The sequence below is a fragment of the Xyrauchen texanus genome, chromosome 44, assembly GCF_025860055.1.
Source record: "Xyrauchen texanus isolate HMW12.3.18 chromosome 44, RBS_HiC_50CHRs, whole genome shotgun sequence".
NCBI classification, from domain to species: domain Eukaryota; kingdom Metazoa; phylum Chordata; class Actinopteri; order Cypriniformes; family Catostomidae; genus Xyrauchen; species Xyrauchen texanus.
In genome coordinates this window covers 30,501,496-30,526,214 of record NC_068319.1, presented here as the reverse complement: position 1 = coordinate 30,526,214, position 24,719 = coordinate 30,501,496, and the positions used below count along the sequence as shown (strand labels likewise).

Below are 24,719 nucleotides of genomic sequence, written 5' to 3'. Positions count from 1 at the left end.
AGCACAATGTCCGCTAAGAAATTTGTTGCCGGGCAACATGTCCAGGAATTATAAAGTTTACCAGACAAATACGCTCATCTTATTTTGCAATGGACTATCAAGTCAAATGAACAAATGTTTGCTCATTAAAGAAGTTTATGTCACAAATTTCTCACCTTGGCTAATTTCTATATTGTTATGATTATTTTTCTCTGATTTTACATAGCACAGAAGTTTCGCTGTCGACGTGAAGTCAAATGTGTTCAGCATTTCTCTACAGCCTGAGATGCACATAAGCCTCGTGTCATTCTCAAGACAGCAACGCAAGGCTATTGTAATGCAATTCTGAAGTGAGAGCTTCTCACTGCGGGCATGCGAGACGGGACGCAGGCTGCTTTTGCCAGTTTGTGGGATACAACTCACATATTTAGAGTTCCTCCCTGCACGGTGAAGATGTTAAACCACTCTATGTCCCTGTTAGATTGCTCTACAGCTCACCACTGGTGCTAAAAGAAACAAATTACTGCAGGGGGGCTGTGTCGTTCAAGGTGTTGGATGAGAGATGGCAACATTTGCGTCACTGTAAATCCAAGTTTGGCAATACATGTAATATGTTGATTCTTATTGAATTGTACTCTTGTTAGACTCATGCCTATCTACAGATTTGGATCTGCTTTTATGGTGGAAAGAATTTGTGAAGCGGTACAAGAAACTCTTATCAGAACAGTATGTGTGTATATACGTGAAATCTCTGAACACAGACAGACATTTTATAAAAGACAACTTTCACAACTTGTTTTTCTGAATAACTAGGGATGCACAGTTATAGAATTTCTGGGCCGATACAGAAAACCAGTAATTGCCACCTCATTGTGTCAGATACCGATAACTCATATTTTAAAAGTTTTAACTTTTAATTCTTTAAACTGGAACTGCTAGCAAATTAAATAAAAGCTTCTCATTTGAAAAATATATGTCATGTAAAAGCTTGGAATTTGGACTGCTATTTAAGGTTTGGTTGATGTAACATGAACCAGAAATGTGCCTATAAAACAAATGTATGCTGATCTGAATGATAAATAAATGCCGATACATTTGCATAAATTGTATGGTGCCCATTTATATGAGTGTTTACGGTAATCCTGATGACTTGCTTACACAGAGAGAATAATAAACTTAAAACGTTAAAACAAAATACACAATACAAACCCTAAACTCTGTATAGATGGTGTAATATTTATGATAGCAGTCAGACTGTGTACAGTGTTGGTTTGTGTGCTTATGCACATCTCATTTACAGCGCTCATTCTTAAGGAATAGGGAACATCATAGAGATTCAATAGTCATGAGTCATAACGTTCTAAAAGTCTCAACTCGTAAAATACAACAAGCACATTTCTCACAAAATCTCAAGTCACTCTGTGAACCTTTTGTCAAGATCTATGAACATTGTTCATTTGTTTTGGGGCTTCTTTTAATTGCAATGCAGTGCTGCGAGTAACAAAAAAGAATTTCCCACATTCTGCATGTTTCATAAAGTAATAAGTGAAAATGATCACCCCAAAGTAACATGCATACATGTTTGTCACATTTCGTTCATTTCCCATATGGATGACATCCATATGGGAAATGGTATGTCATCATTACAGCAGATGATCAACGATCATTAACAAAGATTTAAACAAGCATTATAAGGGGAAAACACACACACAAATTTTTCCATCCAAAGCATAAAGTAATGTGTAAAGACAGGCTGAATGCTGGGTAAACTTCACCTTCTGCTGGTGGTGGAGTGTGTAAATGTGAATGAACGAGTACGGTGAGCTCATCTCATTCAACAAATGGCTTATTGTTGCTGATGTGCTGCGGTCCGATCACAACTGAAACTGAGAACCGTTGAAAAGCCCACATCAAACCAGAGTGGCCTATCTCAGCTCATTCACCACACCAGATCTCATTCACAAGAGAGAAAAAACATATGAAGGATTACATTTCTGTTAGAGAGCTCTAAAACGCCTGAGTGGGAAAGAATGTGTCATTTCAGAAGAGTGGCAGAAAGAGCTTAAAAATGACAAACTCTGTTTAACAACAAAACGCATTCATCACTGTCTGAACAGAAGAAATGCAGTCACATAGAAAACACACTTAAATCCTGTGCAACAAGTCATACATAATAATTACTCAGACATTTCGATAATTTAGAGGTAATTTGGTCGGTGCCTAAAATGTATGGAACTCGATACCCAGCCCTAGTCTCCACTCATTTTAACAAAGGAATTTCCATGACTAGTCCAGTTATTGGCAATTACAGGATCATTTTTATTTTTTAATAATTTGATAAAAGATTGTACTCACAAACAGCAACGTCTAGCCCAGGGGTGTCCAAACTACAGCCTGCGGATCATCTGTGGCCCGTCAACTATTCTGATGCGACCCATGAGAGATTTTGGAAATGTAACATAATTTGGCCCCCTATTGAGAGATTATATGAAATTCATATTCTGAACACTTGGTGTCGCAATCACATACAATTTGTCTCAACTAGGGCATTCTCTTTAGTTTTACCAGATTTAATCCTCCAGATGTTATAGGTCTGGTACCAGGTTAGATACTTTGCTCATGTACTAATTCTCGATAAAAATGAATCATATTCAGATCAGAGAGAGATCACCCACCAAGCCATTAGAGAGTCATAAAACAAATCTTTGGCGCCTAAATTTCTGAAGGAGACGTCTCTCCCATGGCTGTTTAATTTCAAACTAGGGTTTGTAATGACAGAGCTGACCAATAAAGATGTTTTTGTGCCACAAACTTAAAACCCTCAGCATGACATTCTGAACTTCCAAACAGAGCTAACACAGGTTTTCTTTGAAAGGTTTCCTTGTTAGATCCTCATCCCAGTCCAAGTACTTGTGATTTGGGATGTCGCAATTACCCGATTTCACAATTAACCGCGATTAAAATGGTCACGGTTAATAAACAGTATGAATTTGGAAGTTACAGTTAAAAACAACCATGTAGTCTATTTTATTAAATTTACTGAAATTTGTCTAACTACTTGTGCCGTGCTTGTGCCCTGCCCTCTGCCTGGCTGGTCTGTGAGGCTGTTACTATGGTAACAGAATTCACAAGGTGATTGTCTAAGTAAGGCGGCGAGTGTAGAAAACAAACTTTCAGAGCACGTGAAACACTGAAAATGAAAACATGGAAGAATAACGCGATCGCCCGGAGTTGTATCTGCCGAAGTGAAATAATTCTGGAAATGACTGACCTATGATCACTTAAATTACTGACAAATTAATGATTATAGAAGTACCTTTTTAAAATATGTATAGTAATTGGTAATCACTTCTAACTAATAAATCGATGATTATAATCTTTAATCTGGTATAGTAACTTCAAGGTTCAATTGGATATTATACCCCGACAATCAGGTTTCTCATAATGTGTAATGTATTATTCATTTTGTAAAACTAATGAATTAACCAGTATAATTTGTAACGTCACAGTTACTGTTGTAACCTCCGTTGCCTTGAGGGAAAGAACGAGACATTGTGTCGAATGAAGTGACACAAGGAGTCTTCCTTGGGAGCCTCGCATACCTCTGAACTTGAGAAAAGGCCAATGAGAAATTTGCTGTCAGAATTTGCATGCCCAACCCCCGGACATACGGGTATAAAGGGAAACGGGCATGTGACTGTCAGTCAGGTTTTTGCACTGAGGAGCTGAGAATAAGTTACGGCAGTTTACAGTGGTAGGTCTAGTGCCGTGGCAGAAGGGACACAACGTCTCTTTCCCTCCCTCAGGGAATGGAGGTTACAACAGTAACCATGACGTTCCCCTTCTGTCACTCACTCGACGTTGTGATCGAATGAAGTGAAACAAGGGGTCCTGTTGAAAAGCGGTATGCACTAGCCCGTGTTACGTGAACTGCTGACACAGGTGCAAGCAAGCTGCTGCGTGCTAGAAGCAACTGTATCGGCCGCACGTAGCCCTCCCCAACGCCCCCCGAAAAGGTGTCATTTACAGACCTTAGGTTCCCAGCACCCCTGAGGGGGGAACAGGTGCTACATGACAAGCATGGGAGCAAGCCCAGCAGCCGCAGTCTTTTCTCTCTCTCTGTCTCTCGCAGAGTGTTTAAGGATGAAATAAAGACATAATCGCCAAGCTGTGATCTGTGTTTCAGTGTCGGTCTGCTCATCATCCATCTTCACCTGATTTCCACGCTGAACACCGGAAACTCACACGACATGACCACATGTGCCACTCACTAAACTGAGACTGACTATTAGCAGTGTAGAATCTGGGCAAACAGCTCTCAGAGAGAATGGGCCGTCACGTCCACACATGCACTTATTTAATAAAATCGCAGCATTTTGCCGTCATATAATCGCACAGGCTGACATTGCGATTAAGATATGATTAATTGTGCAGCACTATCTTATACCATCTCAAGCTCTTATGACTTTCTTCTGCAGAAACACAATTGGAGATTTTCTTTATGGAGATATGATGTGATCATATCCATACAATGCAAGTCAATGGTGGCAAACACTATCAAGCTCCAAAAAAGAGCAGCATAAAAGTAATCCATACTAATCCAGTGGTTTAATCCATTTGTTCTGAAGCAATACGATCATTGACTTCCATTGTATTGACACTGTTTTTAATGCATTATATTTCCTTCAAAATATCTGTGTGTTTTGCTGAAGAAAAAAAGTCTAGTTTGAGATGACATAAGAGTAAACGATGAGAGAATTTTCCTTTTTGGGTGAAATATTCCTTTTTTCATATGCATTATGCTTACATGTCATGTCAAATGTCTGACGAGTAAAGAAAAGCAACATGTAAATGTGCGGTTCATGTGGATTGGCCGCTGGTATGCTGTGATCTGACAGATGTGTGACATCACTGATGATGTCACCTGCAATGACAGCCATCAAACGGACTGAATCACCACTTATGACAGACAACATACAGAGAGACACACACAGTGTGCTTGCTACTTTACACACACACACACACACACACACACACACACACACACACACACCTTCTCAGTCTACAGAATAACTCAAGCCAAACTCTACTTTAACAACATTCACTTAATTATTTTTCTCTTTAAAGAATGTCGCAAAGGAAGGTGGGAGTTCAAATCCCTTTAAAAAGCCCTTTTATCATAAAATGAAACCCCACACACACTCATTTATTCATATAAACACTGACTGCAGGTGTGCCCAGTGGGAATCTTCCCTTCATGTCTAGATGATGCTGAAGATACACCATGTACTCAGGGGAAGGGCGTTACTACGGTGGTGTCGGGGGATGAGCTAGCTTTCTGCAGTTGCCCGGCACTGATCACTTTCAAACGGCCAGTTTATGGAGCACACGACACAACTGACATATTGAGATGAACACACAATCAACTCAAAATGAGAGCACCTTCTACAAGATGTTGTTGAGTGAAACAATGGACTGAATGAGAAAAAGTCACAAATGTTCATACACACACTATTCTGGACAGCTCACACCCAAAAACTTCCGATTCACAAAGAAGCTTCATGATGGCAGTAGAAGGTGTTCATCTGGTGTTGATGAGTCACTAGTTGAAGACCACTGCTGTTGTCTTTGTAACATGAGGACGACTGGGAGACATTCACATGTGGCCAATTTCACCTCTGACTTCTTTCTTTAATGTGTCAGTTTCACAGCTCATTCCTGGACAGAACACAATTTTCTTCAAATATTCCACCGTCTCATGTTTGGAGCCAACATCTCATCCAGATTTTCCAAACTGAAAATATCTGGACTTTCGAGGAGGAGACACTTCTGCCCAACACAGCAGTTGATGTTCATGAATAACATGTTCCGGAGAAGATTACAAGTTTGACAAGTTGGTGGGTTACTGTCTGTCTTTAGGTGCAGTCACACTACACTTCACTCCATTTCAAACACATCTGAACATGGGAAAGTGGAAACACAAGCTGATGAGGAGACATTTTGCATTCCGCTGCACACAAAAGTTCAAGTTTGGTTAGCTGTGACCTCCTAATTTGGAAGGCACATGACCAAAAGAAGTTGGAAACGTCACACAATGACCTCTTGGATAAACAAATAAAAAGAAAAAAAAAAAACATATTCTGATGCTAAATTTCATTCAATGTTAACTTTTCTTTACAAATACAACAACTTACTACTCAGAATAAATAAATGCTTTTGATTTGTAATATTATTATTATTATTATTATTATTATTATTAATAATAATAAAACTCCATGAAAACGTTTGCTGGAAATGAAATGACATACTGTATGGTGTTAAACACCGATTTGTTTAATAATTCCATCATCCACACCTGATTTATGTTAGCAAACTAGATGACAGAACCTTAATAAAAAAAATCTATTTGCAACAACAAAATCAAAGAAAATAAAACACATTTCCACGATCAACAGACTTGGCCCCGATTGGACAAGTGACTGTTCCATCAACTGGCTCCAAACTCGCTCACACGGACAGCTTGCCAGTGGGCCATCCATATTGTTGAGCTCTGATTTAGGATTTGGGCTACTTCTAAACTAAATTTTTTGCACCCTTGAAGGGCACAGCGGAAAGGGACGTCACTCGACGGGTCATCCCAAATGAAGGTGAACAACTTTTTGAGACTTTTGAGAACTGGATCTTGTAGCCTAGAGTTTTTGCAGCAAAATGATGTGAAAATCATCCTGATCACTCATTCATACAAAACAATATAATTGAACTTTTGTAAAACACTTTTAGTGTTAGAAAGGTCATATGCGAGGAGGCGTGAACTATCATGAATATTGATTGTAATTCACACATGAGAGACAAAAGATCCCTCCCCTGGGCCTATCAATGAGGAATGTGAGAGAAAGAGAATGAATGTGAGGACACTTAATGATCAAAATCAAGTTTTAAGTTAAAAGAAGTAATCTGACTCTACATTTTCTTTACATTAAGACTTTACATAATTTTAGACCTACACTACCGTTAAAAGAAGTCTCTTCTGCTCACCAAGACTGCATTTATTTGATCCAAAACACAGTAAAAACTGTGATATTTTTAACTATTTTTACAATTTAAAAGAACAGTTTTCTATTTGAATATATTGTAGAATGCAATTTGTGATCAAAGCTGAATTTTCAGCATCATTACTGCAGTCTTCAGTGTCACATGATACTTCAGAAATCATTATAATATGCTGATTTTCTAATATGGTTATATTTAAAGTGCATTTTACTCATTTAACCTGAACACATATTTGCAAGCACAAGCTTTGTTGATGATAATGAGGCAGCATAAACACTATTTAAAATATAATCTAAACATTCATATAATTTTATATCATATATATATATATATATATATATATCATACAGCATACAATTTTAATTCCTGTTTTAGCCGAAACAGCATTTACATGTACATGTCAATACTCTGAATCCTGTCTGGCAAGTCTGGAAACAGTCCCACTAGTACAATATGAAAATGTTTATATAAAATAGCATGTCAACTAATTAAAACTCAATGACTTACTCGTCTGAAATTGTATCTGGATCAAGTCTCTCTTCAAAATACAAATGTTCATTGTCACTATCCAGGAGTTTCCTCGCCTGTGTATCGTGTGATCTTCCAAACAGGGCGTTACAGGGCGCAGAAAAGTGAATTAACTAGATGTTTTTAAGACAAAGTCGGAGGAGTTTACCATTTTGATTTGAACGTCTCAGCACATGAATGGCGCATCCTGCTGGTGGGTGGGATCACATTAGAGATAAATTAGCTGAGCCAGGAGAAACTGTACATTGCTTTGTTTCAAACAGATTACATTGAAGGAGAATATTTGTTTTAAATTTGAATTGTTTTATTTAAAAGTAGACATTTTAAGCTTTCTTTAGACATATGTTTCATGTTTGTGTGATAAGTATGAGACAAGATTTACTTGTTTTTTTTTTACTATTTTTACTAAAACACACTTTCCACTTGGATTTTGCTGTACAGTAGCTTCCTCTGTGTAACTTTAATAGGAAAAGTTCAATCTGAATGCATGACGACTAGACTAGTGTTGGCTTTACGTAACAAACACTGTACTGAGCTCAACAACAAATTGACTTTCAGAACACAAGTACTCAGTGCTGAACTCATATAACTGACCACTTTGCACTCAATTAATCTCGATTTTGGAGACATGTGGAGAGTTTCTGGATGCAATTACAGAAGATTAATTGATGATCATTAAATGGACAAACAAAGTAAATATCTTTGATATACAATATGTGTAACAATATAAACAGCTGCACAGATGTATTTATATCTGTGGTAGTAATGCAGAACATACAGGAAACATCTGTGAAGATCACAAACACATAATTTTTTATGCCTACTTCAATTAACCTTAAAACGCATGTGTCAAAAATTGCAATGTTATCTACTTTTTTACATGAACATGATCTGCCATCCAGGTACTCCTCAGTCAATGTGTCTTTGACCATGTGAACTGACTTTAACAATTATTATTTTAGTTTTTCTAAATTAAGAATATGTGCATTAGTTTTCTAGAATACATATACTGTATTGATCATATACAACCCACATAGCAGACGTTTACTATTATATTCAATGCATTTAACACTTATCACTCTTTAACTACAATGTTTTTCAAGTTTGAATAGAAAGTTGAAATAGCACACATTTCCGTTACACTGCCTTTTTTATACTGTCACCCAAAAGAATAGGTGTGAAACTTCAGAATTTAATCAAATATAACCATTTAAAAAACGTAAATTCTTAATAAAATCACTACAATTAATTTTCCTAGAAAAAAAATACGCTTTATAAAGAATAAGCATTTAGACACAACCTAGATCTTTTTCGACCCACAAAAACATTTTAGGGTTAAACATTAAACAAGTGCATGTACTACAGATATACAGTATATTGTAGGGATGGGCACAAGTACTCGGATACTTGGATGTGGCAGCAATGATCAATCATGAAAACAATGATCGATAGCAATCACGCATGATGTGACTTTTCACTTAATTCGAAATCCAGTGACGGTTACGTGACAACTAAACACAAACGTGTCAAAGAGGAAGCTTATTTTTCATTTTGAGATTGATTGCTTTGTGATTGTGAGAGGTACATTGATTATCAGAGAATTCTCATAGCAAACAAACTGATATATGATGCTGAAATGCTATCGTTACGATAAAAGAGTGTAATTAACCATGTTTTCAACACGTCTATGCAAAACGTTTGCTAAACACATTTATTATCATTAGAACTTTGTCTCGTTAATGGATGTTATTTAATAAAAGTGAATGTTTGTCACTGACTGTAAACCTCCCTGCCCTGGGTGATGTAACGCACACCTGCATCTTGATCGAAATGAAGATTTCTGCTCGAGTTTCCAAGTTAGATATCCAATATAGTGTCATTCAGTTGCACTTTCCTCATTTGAAAGGTGGAAATTCAGACTCTCCAAGTTGAATGGAATGCTTCATGAATCATTACAGCAACAACAATACAGAGCATCGCAGTTTTCCTCACAAGCAAACATTTGGACACATACACTTACACATACACACTCCAGGCGCGTGTGGCAGTGTACAGCAGGTGAGAGTTTCAAATAGCTAGACAGAGCACAGCTAAATGGAACACAATACAGCATCTTCAAAACTCAACTTCAACTTAGCACGCACATTAAAACGCAATGGTTATGGCATCTCATTATTTGAAAATAGACGGTTCAGACAGTCACTAAAAAACTGGTGCGTGCTTACTAAGATTACTATGGTAAACTGAAGGAAAAACAGACAGACGCGTGTTGTTCTTTCAGAGTTGGGCAGCGAATCTTCACTTAATGACAAAATATGATGCATTATATTTTGATTATGCAATCTTTTGTACATTTTGTAACATTATTTTATAGCAGCCTATAATAATGAATAGATGATACACTGGAACAAAAAGACACAATGCATCAACCAAAGATGTTTGTCAGACATGTTATTATATATACAGTTATGAACTTGTGATTGCCTCTCGAGTATTTGACGAGTACTCTGTAGAGTAATTAGTCAGAGTACTCGAGTAGACAAAATTACCAAAATACCCATAGATAACTGATGGGAATGCATAATGTTTTATGTATGTGTAACATTATATATTTAATTGCAGCATGTCCACTGATTTTATGGCATATAAACACTTATCAAACATTTACACCTGTATTTATGTAAAAAAAAAGACTAACCAATTTATTGCAAGTTCTTTGAGACTAAGTATTAACTAAATATAGTTGAAGTCAGAAGTTTACATCCACCTGTGGCAGGGCAGAGGGCGGGGCCGGGTCGTGATCATACACACCCGGTCCCGTATTAGGCTAATCAAGCCTCCGAGAGGGATAAAGGTCGACTGCAGAGTATCGTGCGGGAGAGAGAGATCGTTAGCGGACATGTCCGTCATGTGTGTGTTTGTGTTGTCTTAAGTTTATCATTAAAACTATTATTTAGATTGAAAAGCCGGTTCTCGCCTCCTCCTTTCCATTGATCCCTTTACACCACCTTAGCCAAATACATTTAAACTCATCTTTTCACAATTCCTGACATTTAATCGTAGAAAACATTCCCCATCTTTGCTTTATTTTAAGAATGTGAAATGTCAGAATAATAGTAGAGAGAATGATTTATTTCAGCTTTTATTTCTTTCATCACATTCTCAGTGGGTCAGAAGTTTACATACACTTTGTCAGTATTTGGTGGCATTGCCTTTAAATTGTTTAACTTGAGTCAAATTTGTATTTAAATTTTTTTTACCTTTAATTTAACCAGAAAGAAAACTCATTGATATTAAAAATCTCTTTTCCAAGAGCGTCCTGGCCAAGACAGGCAGCAGCACAATTAACAAGTTTACAGAAATTAAAAACATATAACAAACATATAACAAATTTACGATGGGAATAAATAGTGAGGTCATAAAATATAAAAATTTCATAAATATTTACCACAAGTGATAAACAACAAGGATCATCCCAGTAATCGTTCATAACATCTACAGCCTGTGTGTACAGCCTCCATGTCATTTAAAAGTGCTTTAAAAGCAACCAGTGAAACCGGCTCCTGAAGATTCAGGACAATTTGCAGATGATTCCAAGCGCAGGGGACCGCATACTTAAAAAAAACTCCCAGTTTAGTCCGGACTTGAGGGACAGATAGCAGTAATAAGTCCTCAAAAAGAAAGGCACAGGAAGATATTGTCTTCGTTCAGATTAGCCTTGTAAATAGGAATGTGTCAATGATTAAGTCTACGGATGGACAATGCAGACCAACCAAACAGATCATACAAGGAGCAATGATGAGTAAGGGCCCTAAAGTTTGTGATGAACCTAAGAGGTCCATGGTTAACAGCATCCAACAGTTTCAGGCTTTCAATGGATGCATGCATGTATAACATCGCCATAGTCCAGCACCTACAAAAGTGACAAAAGTCTCCTTTTGGCCTCAAAAGGAAAAACACGACTTGTTTCTATAATAAAAACCCAGTTTCAGCTTCAATTTTTTCACCAACTGCTGAACGTGAGGTTTAAAAGAGAGAATCATCAATCAGGATACCAAGATACATCCTCAATCTCGGAGCCCTGAGAAGTAGTGATGGGTGGAAGGTTCAGTGACTTTGATATTGCACTGGAAAACAACATAAGTTTTGTTTTGTCATCATTCAAAACAAGTTTTAAGTCAAACAAGGTACATTGTACAGTATCAAAAGCAAGTTGTAGATGACAAAGAGCCTGGTTTGGTGTAGATGCAGAGCTGTGTATCACAGTACCATCAGCATAGAAATGAAAATTTGCGTTGGAGACATTTTGATCAAGAATGTTGATATATAATATAAATAGGAGTGGTCCCAGCACTGACCCCTGGGGCACACCCTTGGATACACTAAGAGGGCTGGAAGTGAGACCATCTATCTGCACACACTGAAATCTACCTGATAGTTTCCAAACCAGCAGACCGTTTGTTTTGACAATCCAAAACTGAAAAGTCTTTGTTTTAATATTGCGTGATCCACAGTATAAAAAGCCTTAGATAATCAATGAAGATAGCTGCACAATGCTGTTTTTTTATCTAAAGAGTCAATAAAATAATTTACTACTTTTAGGGCTGCTGTAATTGTGCTGTGTTTTTTCCGTAAATCTGATTGAAAATTAGACAATATATTGTTAGTGGTTAGAAACTCTTTCAGATGTTCGTTCACTAGAGTTTCCATAACCTAAGCCAGGACGGACAATTTCGAGATGAGTCTGTAATTGTTTAAATCTGTCGGATCTCCCCCTTTTAACAGGGGAAGAACAAATGCAGATTTCCATATAAGTGGAATTTCATTTGTGTCCAGGGAGAGATTAAAAAGATAAGTCAAAGGTGATGCAATAAAATCAGATGCTAGCTTTAGAAAATAAGGCTCCAATTTATCAGGACCAGCCGCTTTTCTAATGTCTAAAAGTTTGAGGGCTTTATGCACCTCTGAGACCGTAAATGGATTAAAACTAAAAGGAATTACTCACTCTAATATGACCATGAGTATGACCTTTAGGGCGATTCTGATGCAAAATCTTGAGGGAGTCAAACAAGGAACCAGAGGCAATAAAATGCACATTAAAACAGCTAAGCATTTCAGCCTTATCAGATATTTTACGAGAGTCCTTAAGAATGCATGGTGGCAGCTCGATGCCAATTTTATTTCCAGCCAAGGATTTAATTGTCTTCCAAAATTTGAAGGGGTTGTTTAAATTATTTGAAGTTTCTATAAGAAAGTGGTCTGCTTTGGCTTTTCTAATAGCGACTGTGCACAGATTGCGCAGTCTCCTGAAGAGCAGGCAGTCAGAATCCAGGCCTGTTTTCCTGGCTTTTGCCCAGGCCTTGTTGCGCTCGTGAAGAGAGTTGGCTAAATCTGAATTGAACCATGCATTGTTTCGGCCTTTTACGCTATACTTTGAGGGGAGCATGCTTGTCAACAATTTCTTTAAAACCATCATAAAAAAAAAATTCAACATCAGCAATAAGATACATTTTATCCCAATCAAAATAAAACCGGTCATGAAAAAAACCCTTGTTCCGTAAAATGTTTCATGTCACGTTTAATAATGATGTGTGGCTAGGTTTTGGGAATTTTTGTATTTCTGACTGTGGCAACAACACAGTGGTCACTAATGTCATTTGCAAATACAGAAGCTCCTGAGTATTTATTAGGAACATTGGTTAGGATCAGATTAATTAGGGATGATTTTTCTGGACATTTCAGATTAGGTCTAATGGGACTATCGACGAGCTGAAAGAGATTTAGCGAGTCACAGTAAGCTTTAAAATCATCAGATACTGGTTGCAACCAGTTCCAATTTAGATCTCCAATTACTACAATTTCGTTCAAATTCAGTCCTGATAAAAGCTGCATTAAAGAAGGCAGAGCATCACTGACAGCTGAAGGGGTCCTATAGCAACCAACAACAGTAATGTGGAGAGTCCTAGAGACCTCGAGATCAAGAGATAAAAATTCGAATTGCTTACTCACTGATACTGAGAATGTAAGTTTCATGCACATTCACATGAAACTTACTTTTAATATATACTGCGACACCCCCGCCCCTTCTGGGACAATCAGTCTTATATACATTGTAACCATCAATGCTGATATCCTCATTCAGAACAGATTTGCTTAGCCAAGTTTCTAATAGGACACTTACATCAGCATCAGTTGAGTGTGCCCAAATACAAATCATATCCATCCTAGCGATCAAACTGCGAACAATCAAGTGAATAAAAGACCGGCCCTAGATTTAAAATCAGCAGGGGTATTAAAACTTATAACGGAGTCTGGGCCTGGGTTGGGTTGCACATTTCCAGAAATCAACAGAACAATTAGACACCTCAGCTTAAATGATTTGTTGGGTGATTCATTAGAATTTATTTCTAGTACAAAGCTACGAAGGCAGCTTTCAGAAATAGTAAAATTGTCTTGTAAAGCCATGACACTGATCAGACGGGCCAAGTCCACAGCATCAGAGGAGAGGAAAAGAGGCAGGGGCAGTGATTTAATGTCCGGCGCACAAACAGATGCGCACGTCCCCCGGCATGTAGCGGCTGCATTTGAAAGTCCTGCACGGGAGTATTTGTTCCTGTGGAGGATTCCACACATGCCACTCAAAGTTAGTAAACACAGTAAAACAAAGGGCATTGACATTGTACGTTCTGTTTCTAGCAATGCCTTAGTAATCCGGTCCGGTTTTTCGACCTCCTGAGACAGATGACGTTGCATCACGTCACATGTAAATAGGAAATCAACCCCAATGATGCAATGCTGTGAAGAAAATTATTAAAAATCAGGACCAATATTAACAATAAAAGGAACATTAATGACACCTATTAATTTACCATACATCATAGATCAGAGCAGTGTACTCTACACCATGCCAGCAAGAAACTTACCCTGATATACATATTGTGATTGTGGGACTATAATTATAGGTCTTTTTTTTTTCTTTTTTTTTTTGGTAATGGATAAAATACATGTCTTACACTTTTTACATGTGTACTGTATATAAATGTAAATTAAGTTAGAGATCGGGTCTTTCGTAAATTCACAGTATGCCCGCCTCTTCAGACACTACTACACAACTGCTTCTGGAGTAAATTCTCAAAATTCACACTAAAATAACAACATATCTAAAGGTGACATTTCTTATAATTGTTGTCAAGTAATATTTAAAAACCATTGTTTTACTACAGTAATATTGTAGCAGTATCAATCAACTGCGACATGTTAACAAGCTCGCGCATTCAAGCGCAGCGGTTATTAATCAGCACCATCAGTGTGTAAATAACACTATCATTCATTTTCGTTGATGATATTCAAACGTACAGTGTTATAGACCTTTTTCACACTCCAGGTTTTGGACGTTTCCAGTAAGGGAACATTGTGAGCAACGATGCTCCCTGGTTTTTACAGTGCACTGTGAAAAATAAACTGCTGTGTGAAGAGTGTGTTAAACTTCGTGCTGCTGTTGTAACCCCAGCCGCAAAGCCTTCGCACCAGAAAAGTCTTCTGCACTGAAACGAAGCGCGTTGCAAGATTCATTTAACATCTCCCATGTGGCTTTGACTTCCAACTGAACATCCAGAGATATACAGTATATCATCACCATTCAGCCTAAAAATACAGAGATATGATTTTTGATCCATATCACCCAGCCAAATGTTCTATGAATTGATTTTCATTTAAATAATGATTGCAAAGAGAACGACAGTTATGTGCACCCACTAGAGATGCACCAATATGAACATTTTTGGCAAATACCAATATTAACAAAAACCTATAGGCCATACCATTATTTTGTCATTGACATTTTTTTTGTCATCAGATCACTGTTTTAATTCAGAATTAAGATTTAAAAATGTACAAAGAGTTACAAAAGCTTTTTCACTGACAAACAATTATTTCCATTGAACATGGATTGGATCTGTTGAGCACATAACAGGCCAAACTTTTAAAGAGAGCCACAATAAAAGTATAAGGATACAAAAAATACCCAAATATGTTAACGTGATGATTGATATGAAAAGTTATTTGTACTTCTAAAAAACATTTTTGCAGTTCAAAACAAAAGAACTCACATTTTACATGTATATGATAGAACATTACAAATATGTGCATTGGGAATTTGAATTCACAGGCTTTTTACAAAGTATAGTACCGATTCATTATAAATACACCATTAATTTTTCATATCAGCGTTTATTTGTTTATACATAATTGATATGCCGATGGTTTTAATTTGGTCAATAACTGGCCAATAAATATCGGCAGCAGAAGCACTGCAGCTCGCACCTTACTGAGAAGAATTACACAGATCTCAGTCCAGATGAACATTAAACTTTTACAGCTTCAGGTGATGTACATCACAAAATATGAGGGAATTATAATGCTCAAATAAAAAATAAGTAAATACAGAAGCAATCTCGTCGTGGAATAAGTGGAGCTGCCGCTCCGCTGAAGCAAAACTTGTGTCGAGCGTCTTTAAAGGAAACACCCTTGTGTTACATTTTAAATTCAGTTATGTTTAATGCGTTATAGCTTTATTCAAGTTCAAATAATACGGAAGCAAATCATGTAAATAACTACAAACTCGGTCATTTTTCTGTGTGGTCAGCACCTCTTCTATGAGTTGCGTGAATGTCCCGATCTAAGGGGGAGAGATTGAAACTGCATCAGGCTGATACAAACTCTATTGCGGGGACGCTCATCCCTCAAGCACGCACTCTTGCTGCAGCTAGATTATAACGTGATGGCTCGTGACTTATTAAATCATTATATGTCACTGTGCATTTCTTATCATGAAGAACATTGGCAATATGCAGCTTTATTAATAAGAGTTTTTTGTTTAGTTAAAGATGGATTGAAGTGAACAGAAAAGTGAGAGTCTTCTCCCCAATATACACTGCAACAAAATATGTTTATGATTTGATTTTGTTTTGTCTTGTCTTGTCTTCCAATATAAATATGTAAAACTATTAAAATAAATGTACATTTACTTTAGCAGCTATACTGCAGAAGAAACAATTATCTGAGAATGTTGAATATAATAAAAAAAATACAAATATTTTAGAGAATATATCTTGAATATAACTATATTTAGTCTTTACTGCACTCGCAGAAGTTTAACCAAGTGAATAATACACTTATATACAAAAAACACTTACTGTCTATTTAAGATACATTCTCTTAAAGCAAGTCTAAATATCTTATATGCTGCTTCTCAATTAAATGTATCTGGTTTTAAGGATTTTTAAAAAGATGATTTTTCCTATTTATTATTAGTAAGCAATCTTTTAACTCTGGGCACAAGCTGAAAACTCAGTTAAGAGCTAATGATTAATTGTTTCTAGAATTGCTAAATAATCATTAGATTAATAGATTATCAAAAATAATTAGTTGCAGCCCTATTTTGGAACAATAAAGTGGATTGCATTTAAATTACAAGAGCATAATAAATACAGCATAATACATAATAAATCCTAAAGCAAGGCGATGAAAAATGACAACACAATACTAGATTGTGAGTGCTGTTTGTGTGTTGGAGCTGGCCGAACATATTTCTCAGAATGTAGATCTCTCAGAATGTGTGGATCTCTGTGATATTCTGCTCTTTAGATCTGACTGGATTTCTTTCCTCAATAGAAGTCTATGGGTTTCTTTTCAGATGAAAATGTTCTGTGTCATCTTTTAGTAAAGTCACAGCGCACACACACACACACACACCACACCACACACACACGCCTCCTCAACAACACACATGCTTTCAGGATTCATTCATGTCTGGAGCACAAACACTCCTGGATCACATACATGAACTTTTAATATTTAACGTTTCCATCAAATCATTGCGAGCAATAGGAAGTGATTCTTGGCAAACATCACTAAATATTACTTGGCAGTTCTCAAAAACATTTGGAATTCTCTAAGATTCATCTTCTACATTGTTCTGCGTTATCCTGCATCTTGTGATTACAATAATTACTGCAATGGGAATCAAGTCCAAATTACTTAAATACTTCAAGTAGAGGGAACATAACTAGCTAGTTTAGAGAATGCTAGCAGTCTGAATGCATGCTAATTGGAAAAACAATGCTAAGATTTGCATAGCAATTGCTCAACGAGTAAAGCAATATACTGTAGTCGAAAATTAAATTGTACCGGTCCTCAAACCAAGCTCAAGCAATATAAAACTTCATTTTAATATTTACTCTCCCTGTCGAGTGCATGCTGGGAAACATAAATCCCCTGCCCTGTTTCAGTTAAATTTAAGTTTAAGTTTAGAGAAAGAACATTTAAAGAGACAATTTCATTAAACTCAAAATAAATTCAAACACAGCCAGACGAATGCAGAGTTTACACTACATGATTTTAAGCCCGTTTTTTGCTCGCCAACAGTTTTGTGGAAATCACCGACAAAAGCCTGAAATCGTGGGCAAATCGGAGCTCACTCCCGTGAGTGAAGAATCGCCAATGCGTCGCTGATGTCAGTGAGATATCCAGAATGTTAAATATCTGGACCTGTCGACTGCGACTCCAAATCACGTAATGTGAAATATGTTTTGACTGAATAAAACAGCAGCGTTGACCTACAGCCAATGAGAGAGCAAGAAACAAGGCATGGGAAGTTTCAGTGGGAGGAGTCCTGCTGTACCTGCAACAGAACATCTACTAGCATGGATGTGGTATCAAGAAAGTCTCATTGGACCGAAGAAATGGAGGAAAAATTTGTGGAACTTTGGCAGGAGCACCAGCACCTATTTGATGTTTCCTCTGAACTGTACCACAACCAGGTGGAGAAACAGAAGTGTTGGAGAGAAATTGGCAGTTCTCTTCGACAGAGTTCCGGATGCTGCCATTCAGCTAGACGGGCTCACCTCGTTTCGTGCCGACAGAAATACAGCTCTCTGCGGTAAGACTCGCAGTGGTGGCTTGTGTGTTTACATCAACACGGAATGGTGCAAGAACTCTATGCTAGTCTCTAGTTACTGTTCATCGCTGTTGGAGCTTGTGACTGTTACGCCGGTTTCACACCGCACGCGTTAGCAGAGCGTAAGCAGCGCAGGAGCAGTGCGTACGGTGAGCGGAAGCAGGACACGCGCGTTTTGCTTTCATACTGGCAGCGTTTGACGCGCGCGGCGTGTTTACAGACAAAGTAGGCTACTCTATAATGGGTAAGTTGGCATTGCTTTATTTCGTTTTCAAATACATTTATATTATATTATTATAATAATATTAATATAATATTATATAACTTTTGGTTCATCTTTGTTTTTGTTGATAGAAGGAAGGCCATTGCGCTGTATTTGCTATTACGAAGACTACGGAAAAGACGCAGACTTTGGGTTCACTCCATGAACCGACGAAGGAGAGAATATGGTGCATATTACCATATTGTCGCCGAACTCCGTCTTGACCGTGACCGACACCTAAACTAATTCAGGATGAATGCAGAGCAAGTGGATCACATTCTTTCCCTGATTGGAGGCCAACTAACAAGGCAAACAACAAACTACAGGCAGTCCATTGAACCCAAGCAGCGACTTGCAGTTACACTGAGGTAAATATTAGCCCTTAATTATTTTTAAATATTAATGAATAAATGTATTTTGCTTCAATAAGTTAACTATAAGTTAAAATATGTATTCCACTAGTTCCATGCTTCAAATAAATAACTTTGACTTGGGTACATCAACTAAAAAAGGTTTATTAAGTATATTGAACCAATATCTCAAAGTCATGCATACTGAATGTGTGCTATAATAACATGTCTATTCTATTTCCCTTTCTATATTGAGTTAAGTTGTTTGGGCCAGGGAAAGGTTGTCAAAAACACTTTTAAATTACTTACCATCGGCACCAAGAGCTACTGCAACTTCATCCCATGCCTTTTCCTTTGCCTGCAAGTCTTTATAAAGCATATTTCGTGGATCATAAATAACTAAACGTTTCTCAACCTCCACAATGAGACGAGTGTCGTCCATTATTATATTTTCAGGTGCACTCGACCATGCCGGCTGTGACACCACGTGCTTTTGTTTATGACTGTCAGCATGACATCCTTATGACAATATAGGATGACACTGTTTGCATGTGCACTTTATATAGATATATAAAGTGTCAAGTGGTAAAAACCACTTGACTTGACTTGAAATAGGTTGATTTTTCAGTAAGAGGTACTTTTTCATATTGTAATCAATTAAATATGTGATGCCTTGAGGTGATTAAAAACATACACATCATATTCTGAAACGCATAACATATGATTATGCATTTGTTTTCGTATCTCGTATGACTTCTCGCGTGGATTCCGTTGTGAAATGTAATTTGGAGTCCAGGCAGAGTCATCGGGGATTCGTCATGACAGTCGTGTGATCCATTCAAAGGGGATTCAGGAGCTTTCATATGCGTCTATAACCTAGTTTCCATCCACTTTTCGCACTATTTTGTTATCGACGATGTGAAAATAGGTAAAGCAAATTTGGCATCTTCTTCCTGCTTCCATTCAAATGGCCTTTTATCGAAAACAGTTGTGTGCATGATGAAGTCATGCCTAAAAAACACTGTGGCATAAGTTTTGATTTATCGCAAAAGAAATCTGCCATTAAGCCGTTTCCATACAGAAATGTATGTTTATCGCTAACGGTGTACCTTTTGCCTCCCAGATGTCCCTCATTATTTTCCCTTAAGTTTTGGTCAAATGGGGAGAGTATTGACACAATTCATTGAAATTAGCCAGCTTACTGACATTTTAATTTCACAAATAAATGCAAATCAAAAGACAAGGAATTACAATCAAAATGGAGCAGTTGCTCTTCTGATAGGACTGTAATATTGGTCCTGATGTTGCGCCTATCGCAGGTTGCCACCGATTCCGACCAGAAAGCGAATCGCCATGACCCTGTTCAAGCTGGCATCCTGCACCAAGTAGTGGGTAAACTTTCAGTCTTGGTATAAGGACCATCCATTATTAAAGAAACATTGATGTGGTGTAATATATGATGCATAGAGATGCACCGATTGCAATTTTCTTTCCCGATTTTTTTTGCAAGTGTGAACTGCCAATACCGATTCTTTCCGACTCTGATTATCTTTCTTAGAACTATTATTGACCGCATATACAAACAGCTATTAAAAGAAACATTGATGCGGTGTAATATATGATGCATTATTGATATTCAATAGGCCATTTTGAACTACCATCTAATCAAAAGCGTCGCCATCACAACTGCATTATGTCCCGCATATTTGTCCAGCAACTTCATCTGAAATTAATTTTAGTGTCATAATACAATTTACATTTTCTGAAGAAGCTCAGCAAATGCGATCCGAGGTAAAGAGGGTTAAATTTAAAATATTTCAATGTTCAAAAGCTTGTTTTCTGAAAGTGCATTTCTGCATTGGAAAATTGTTCTGATAGTTTCTAGAACATTCTGAGAATGTCATTCAGCCGACTTTTTTCATCCACAGAACAGGGTAAAGCTAATTTAAGTTTGTGTAAAGAAAAGTATATAGGCCTAACAAAATTATATTTTCATTTGGTAATTTATTTAATTTCATACAGAGAATTTTGAGAATGTTTTAGAATTGGGCTGCAAGTGTTCCAAAAAAACACACTGATGTTTTTCTCCTAGTATTGTGTATTTGTTTTTTTATTTAAAACATCTTTGTCCTCAGAAATTATATGTTTTTTTTATATTGTGGGCTAATTCCATGACTGCCATCTATTATTTTGAATGGTGTGGAAAAGCAACTTTAATAAATAAACTGACGTCTACAGCAATTAAATTAAATCGCAAAGAGTGGCCATTCATTTGTTCTCCGTGCACTTGTCCATGACAGGTGCATGATACGAGACATTTGTGTTAGCACTGCTGGAAGTGTCATGATGCAGATGTGTTTGCAGTATCGGATCTGTGCATGTATGCGAGTAATGCTTCATGTACAATAAATTGGCTTTCAAGGACGTATACCTGGTCATCATGATTAACAGGCTAACAGTTGGTGTAAATTCTGTCATCTGACACTACAATTTTGCATTAATGCAAGTGTTTCCAAACCGTTTTTTTTTTTTTTGCAATATCTGAAGTATAATCATAGTTTATATGGAGCTAAATGTAAAAATATTATGTCGACACTTGTGAAATTTTAGTGAGAATGTGTTTTGGTAAACTTTTTGATGCGCTACACTTTGTCACAAAAAACTCCTTGGATGAAACGTTGTTTATTTTGATGAACCACTTTTGGGAAATGCTTGAAAACAGCAGCATGGATGAAATTTCAAATCTGCCAGGATTAATCTGGATGTAGCCTTAGAAAATCAGTCAATTACACAATACATGCGTTGTTAAATCAGAAGCTCTGTCACTCAGTTTGGCTTTAATGAGTGGAAATTACTGTTAAAATGGTTGTGCATCATAACTCAAGAGGCTTTTTTTACAAACTTGGCACTGAAATTTGTAACTAACGAATTTAACTAGATAAACTGCCAAATCATAATGGCCAATGTGGTCATCAGAGAGCTGAATCAAAACACCTCTGGCTAAAACTGCTAAATAGTCCAGTGCCAGTTCACCATGGTAAACACAGAGGGTTTCGGGCTCTGTGTTCAACTAAAGCACTGTTTTACATTATTGTATGACGTTATATCATTTTATTCAACAACAAATTCATGAACTATAGATGCAGGGAAAATATCCAGTCTCAACAAATGTGTTCACTGCATGAGAGAACACACACACATTGTGTAAGCGTGTAAACAGGAAACAGGACTGTGTGCTTTCACAAATCTGAACTACATGTACATTGATACAGTAAAGTGTGTGACGCTTTAGATAACACTTATCACACGCATCATGTCACAAACCTGCCACAGTAACTCTCAGCACACAGGTCAGAGGTCACGATCGTCTGTATTGACTTATGAAACATCAAGCCAAATATTAAAGATGTAGCAACAGTTGAATATTCCGTTTTCACTCACTGTCATGAACTTCATCGCTGTGTGTGTACAGATGATGTAACGAGCAGACCGGTCGGATGCTGAATGAAAACGGTGGTGCTGATGTTAAAAACAACACTGTAGTAATATGGTACTTTTTCATAGTTAATGTTGGCAGGGAAGTTCAGAACTGACCTATTTGTGTGCAATCATGTGTGTGCTTGTACCTTGTCGAGCTCGTCGTGCAATTCGGACAGGGTGGGTCGGATGAGTTTTTCGCCCAGCGGCGCGGCGGTCTGCCGGTAGAAGTCGATGTTGGGCACCGCATCGATGGTGTTGTGACCGAAGGTGCGGAGGTAGTACGTGTTGGTGTGAGTGTCGTAGTGATGGTGCTGCTGGCCGCCGGTGGACGAGTGCAGACTGCCCTCGCTCATCACCGTGTCCCCATTCTGCGCGCTCTCCGCCGGAGCAGCGTCCGGACTCGAGGCCGCAAAGTTCACAACCCGAAACCGGCCTTTGGCTTCCTCTCCGGGGTCGTGCGGTGGGTCGGCGGGGAGGTCGAGCGGGGACGGGTCGGATGCGGGAGGAGCGTGACCGTCCCCGGCACACTCGGACACTATATCCACCTGAAAGCGGCTCTGGCTCGGTGAGGGACCAGCGGGTTTGAGCGCGACGGGTTCGACTGGAGGGAGCAGCTCGCTCCGGGAGGCGGCAAAGGACGGAGGTGACGCCGACATGACCAGCGAAGAGCCCTACTAAAACTGATACTGTCCACCGAAACTGCAGACAAGCCGATGGATCAGACAGGAATCGCCAGCACACTGACACTGCTGCAGAAAGACAGAAGTACTTCCCTCCGAACCCGCAGCAAGCACATGCGGAGGCAAATGGAAAACAGCCGGGCGTCCGGACGGGAGTTTGAGATCTCACGCGCTCTCGGCTCCTTTTGCTCACAGGAACTCTAAAGAACCGAATGATCTCCGTGAATGGCGGTTTCCTATGGTGATCTGAGCCGTGATACTACCGCAACCTTGCCGCATCGCCTCCTCTCGTCCCTGCGAGTCTCGCTCCTTTATACGCGCACTGCAGCAGCCCAGCGATGCTGGGCGGCATCGCGAGAGGAGACGCGCTCGCGAGATTTACGCTCCATCTCTCTGGAGACCTGGGGCCGGTTTCACCAGCTATACGTGCGTTACAACTTACCCTAGTTGTGGCATAAATGGGCACTAAGTCACAAATATGTAAAAACATTACATTTATGTAGGACATAACCCTACGTATGAACCAAATATTTAGTGAGTAACTGATGGAATAAAAAAGCAGACTGATATTTTATGACATCAGTGAGCTCATGTTTTGCGTAACTGGCATTAATAATTTCGACATATATGATGATGTGGACATTTACGAGAGAGAGAGAGAGAGAGAGAGAAAAAACGTACTTTTAAACGTACTTCAGCATGAAACCTTTCAATTGGGGCTGTTTTCAGATTTTATAGAAATCTTTATTGTTATTGTACACGAACAACAACATTGGATGCAATCCGATCAGTGCAACATCAAATAAAGTGCAACAGATATATAAATATATAAATATAAAAGAGTCTCTAAAAGTAGCTCTAAAAAATGCATAAATGAAAAAAATTCTAAAGGAAAGGAAAACACATCATACGTACCACACATACACAACAGTTCACTGCACGATACATCTCAATAATGCATTCAAGTAGTGTTTAGTGCTGCTATTCCTTTTGGATAGAAACTGTTTTTTTTTTTTCTATTTGTTCGTGTTTTCATTGTCCTAACAGTTCAAACAGTGTCCGGGTGAGATGGATCTTTTAAGTATGTTCTGGGCTTTTATGAGGATGCGGGAACTGTAAAGATCTTCCAGGGAGGCGAGAGGGCAGCCAATAATCTTCTGGGCAGTGGCGACGACCCTCTGGAGCGCTCTCCTCCAGTGTTGCCAACTATTTTCAATGGAAAGTAGCTAAAGCCTGCTCGAAAAGTAGCTAAATGTCGCCAGATGACGTCATGCGTCATTAGCATATTAATGACGTCATCGCGTCGTATTTGCATTCTGCCTAATTTGTCGGTACTGTAGCCTACTTCAGTTTATAATAACGGTTATCTCCCCTAAACCGTGCTCATACTGTTTTTATATAAGTATATAGCCGAATGTCCAGTAAAACGGTTC

The 24,719-nt window shown here is 38.1% G+C and overlaps 1 protein-coding gene across 2 annotated transcripts in view; it reads right to left on the bottom strand.

The window, feature by feature from the left end:
* Positions 1–23,608, bottom strand: part of LOC127637031 (solute carrier family 12 member 2-like) — a 106,948-nt gene extending 83,340 nt beyond the window's left edge. For both annotated transcript variants that reach the window (XM_052117876.1, XM_052117877.1), the window contains exon 1: positions 22,753–23,608. In XM_052117876.1, the coding sequence (XP_051973836.1) occupies positions 22,753–23,262 (510 nt within the window). In that variant the 5' untranslated portion in view covers positions 23,263–23,608. The remainder of the gene's footprint in view (positions 1–22,752) is intronic.
* Between the last annotated feature and the right edge of the window lie 1,111 nt (positions 23,609–24,719).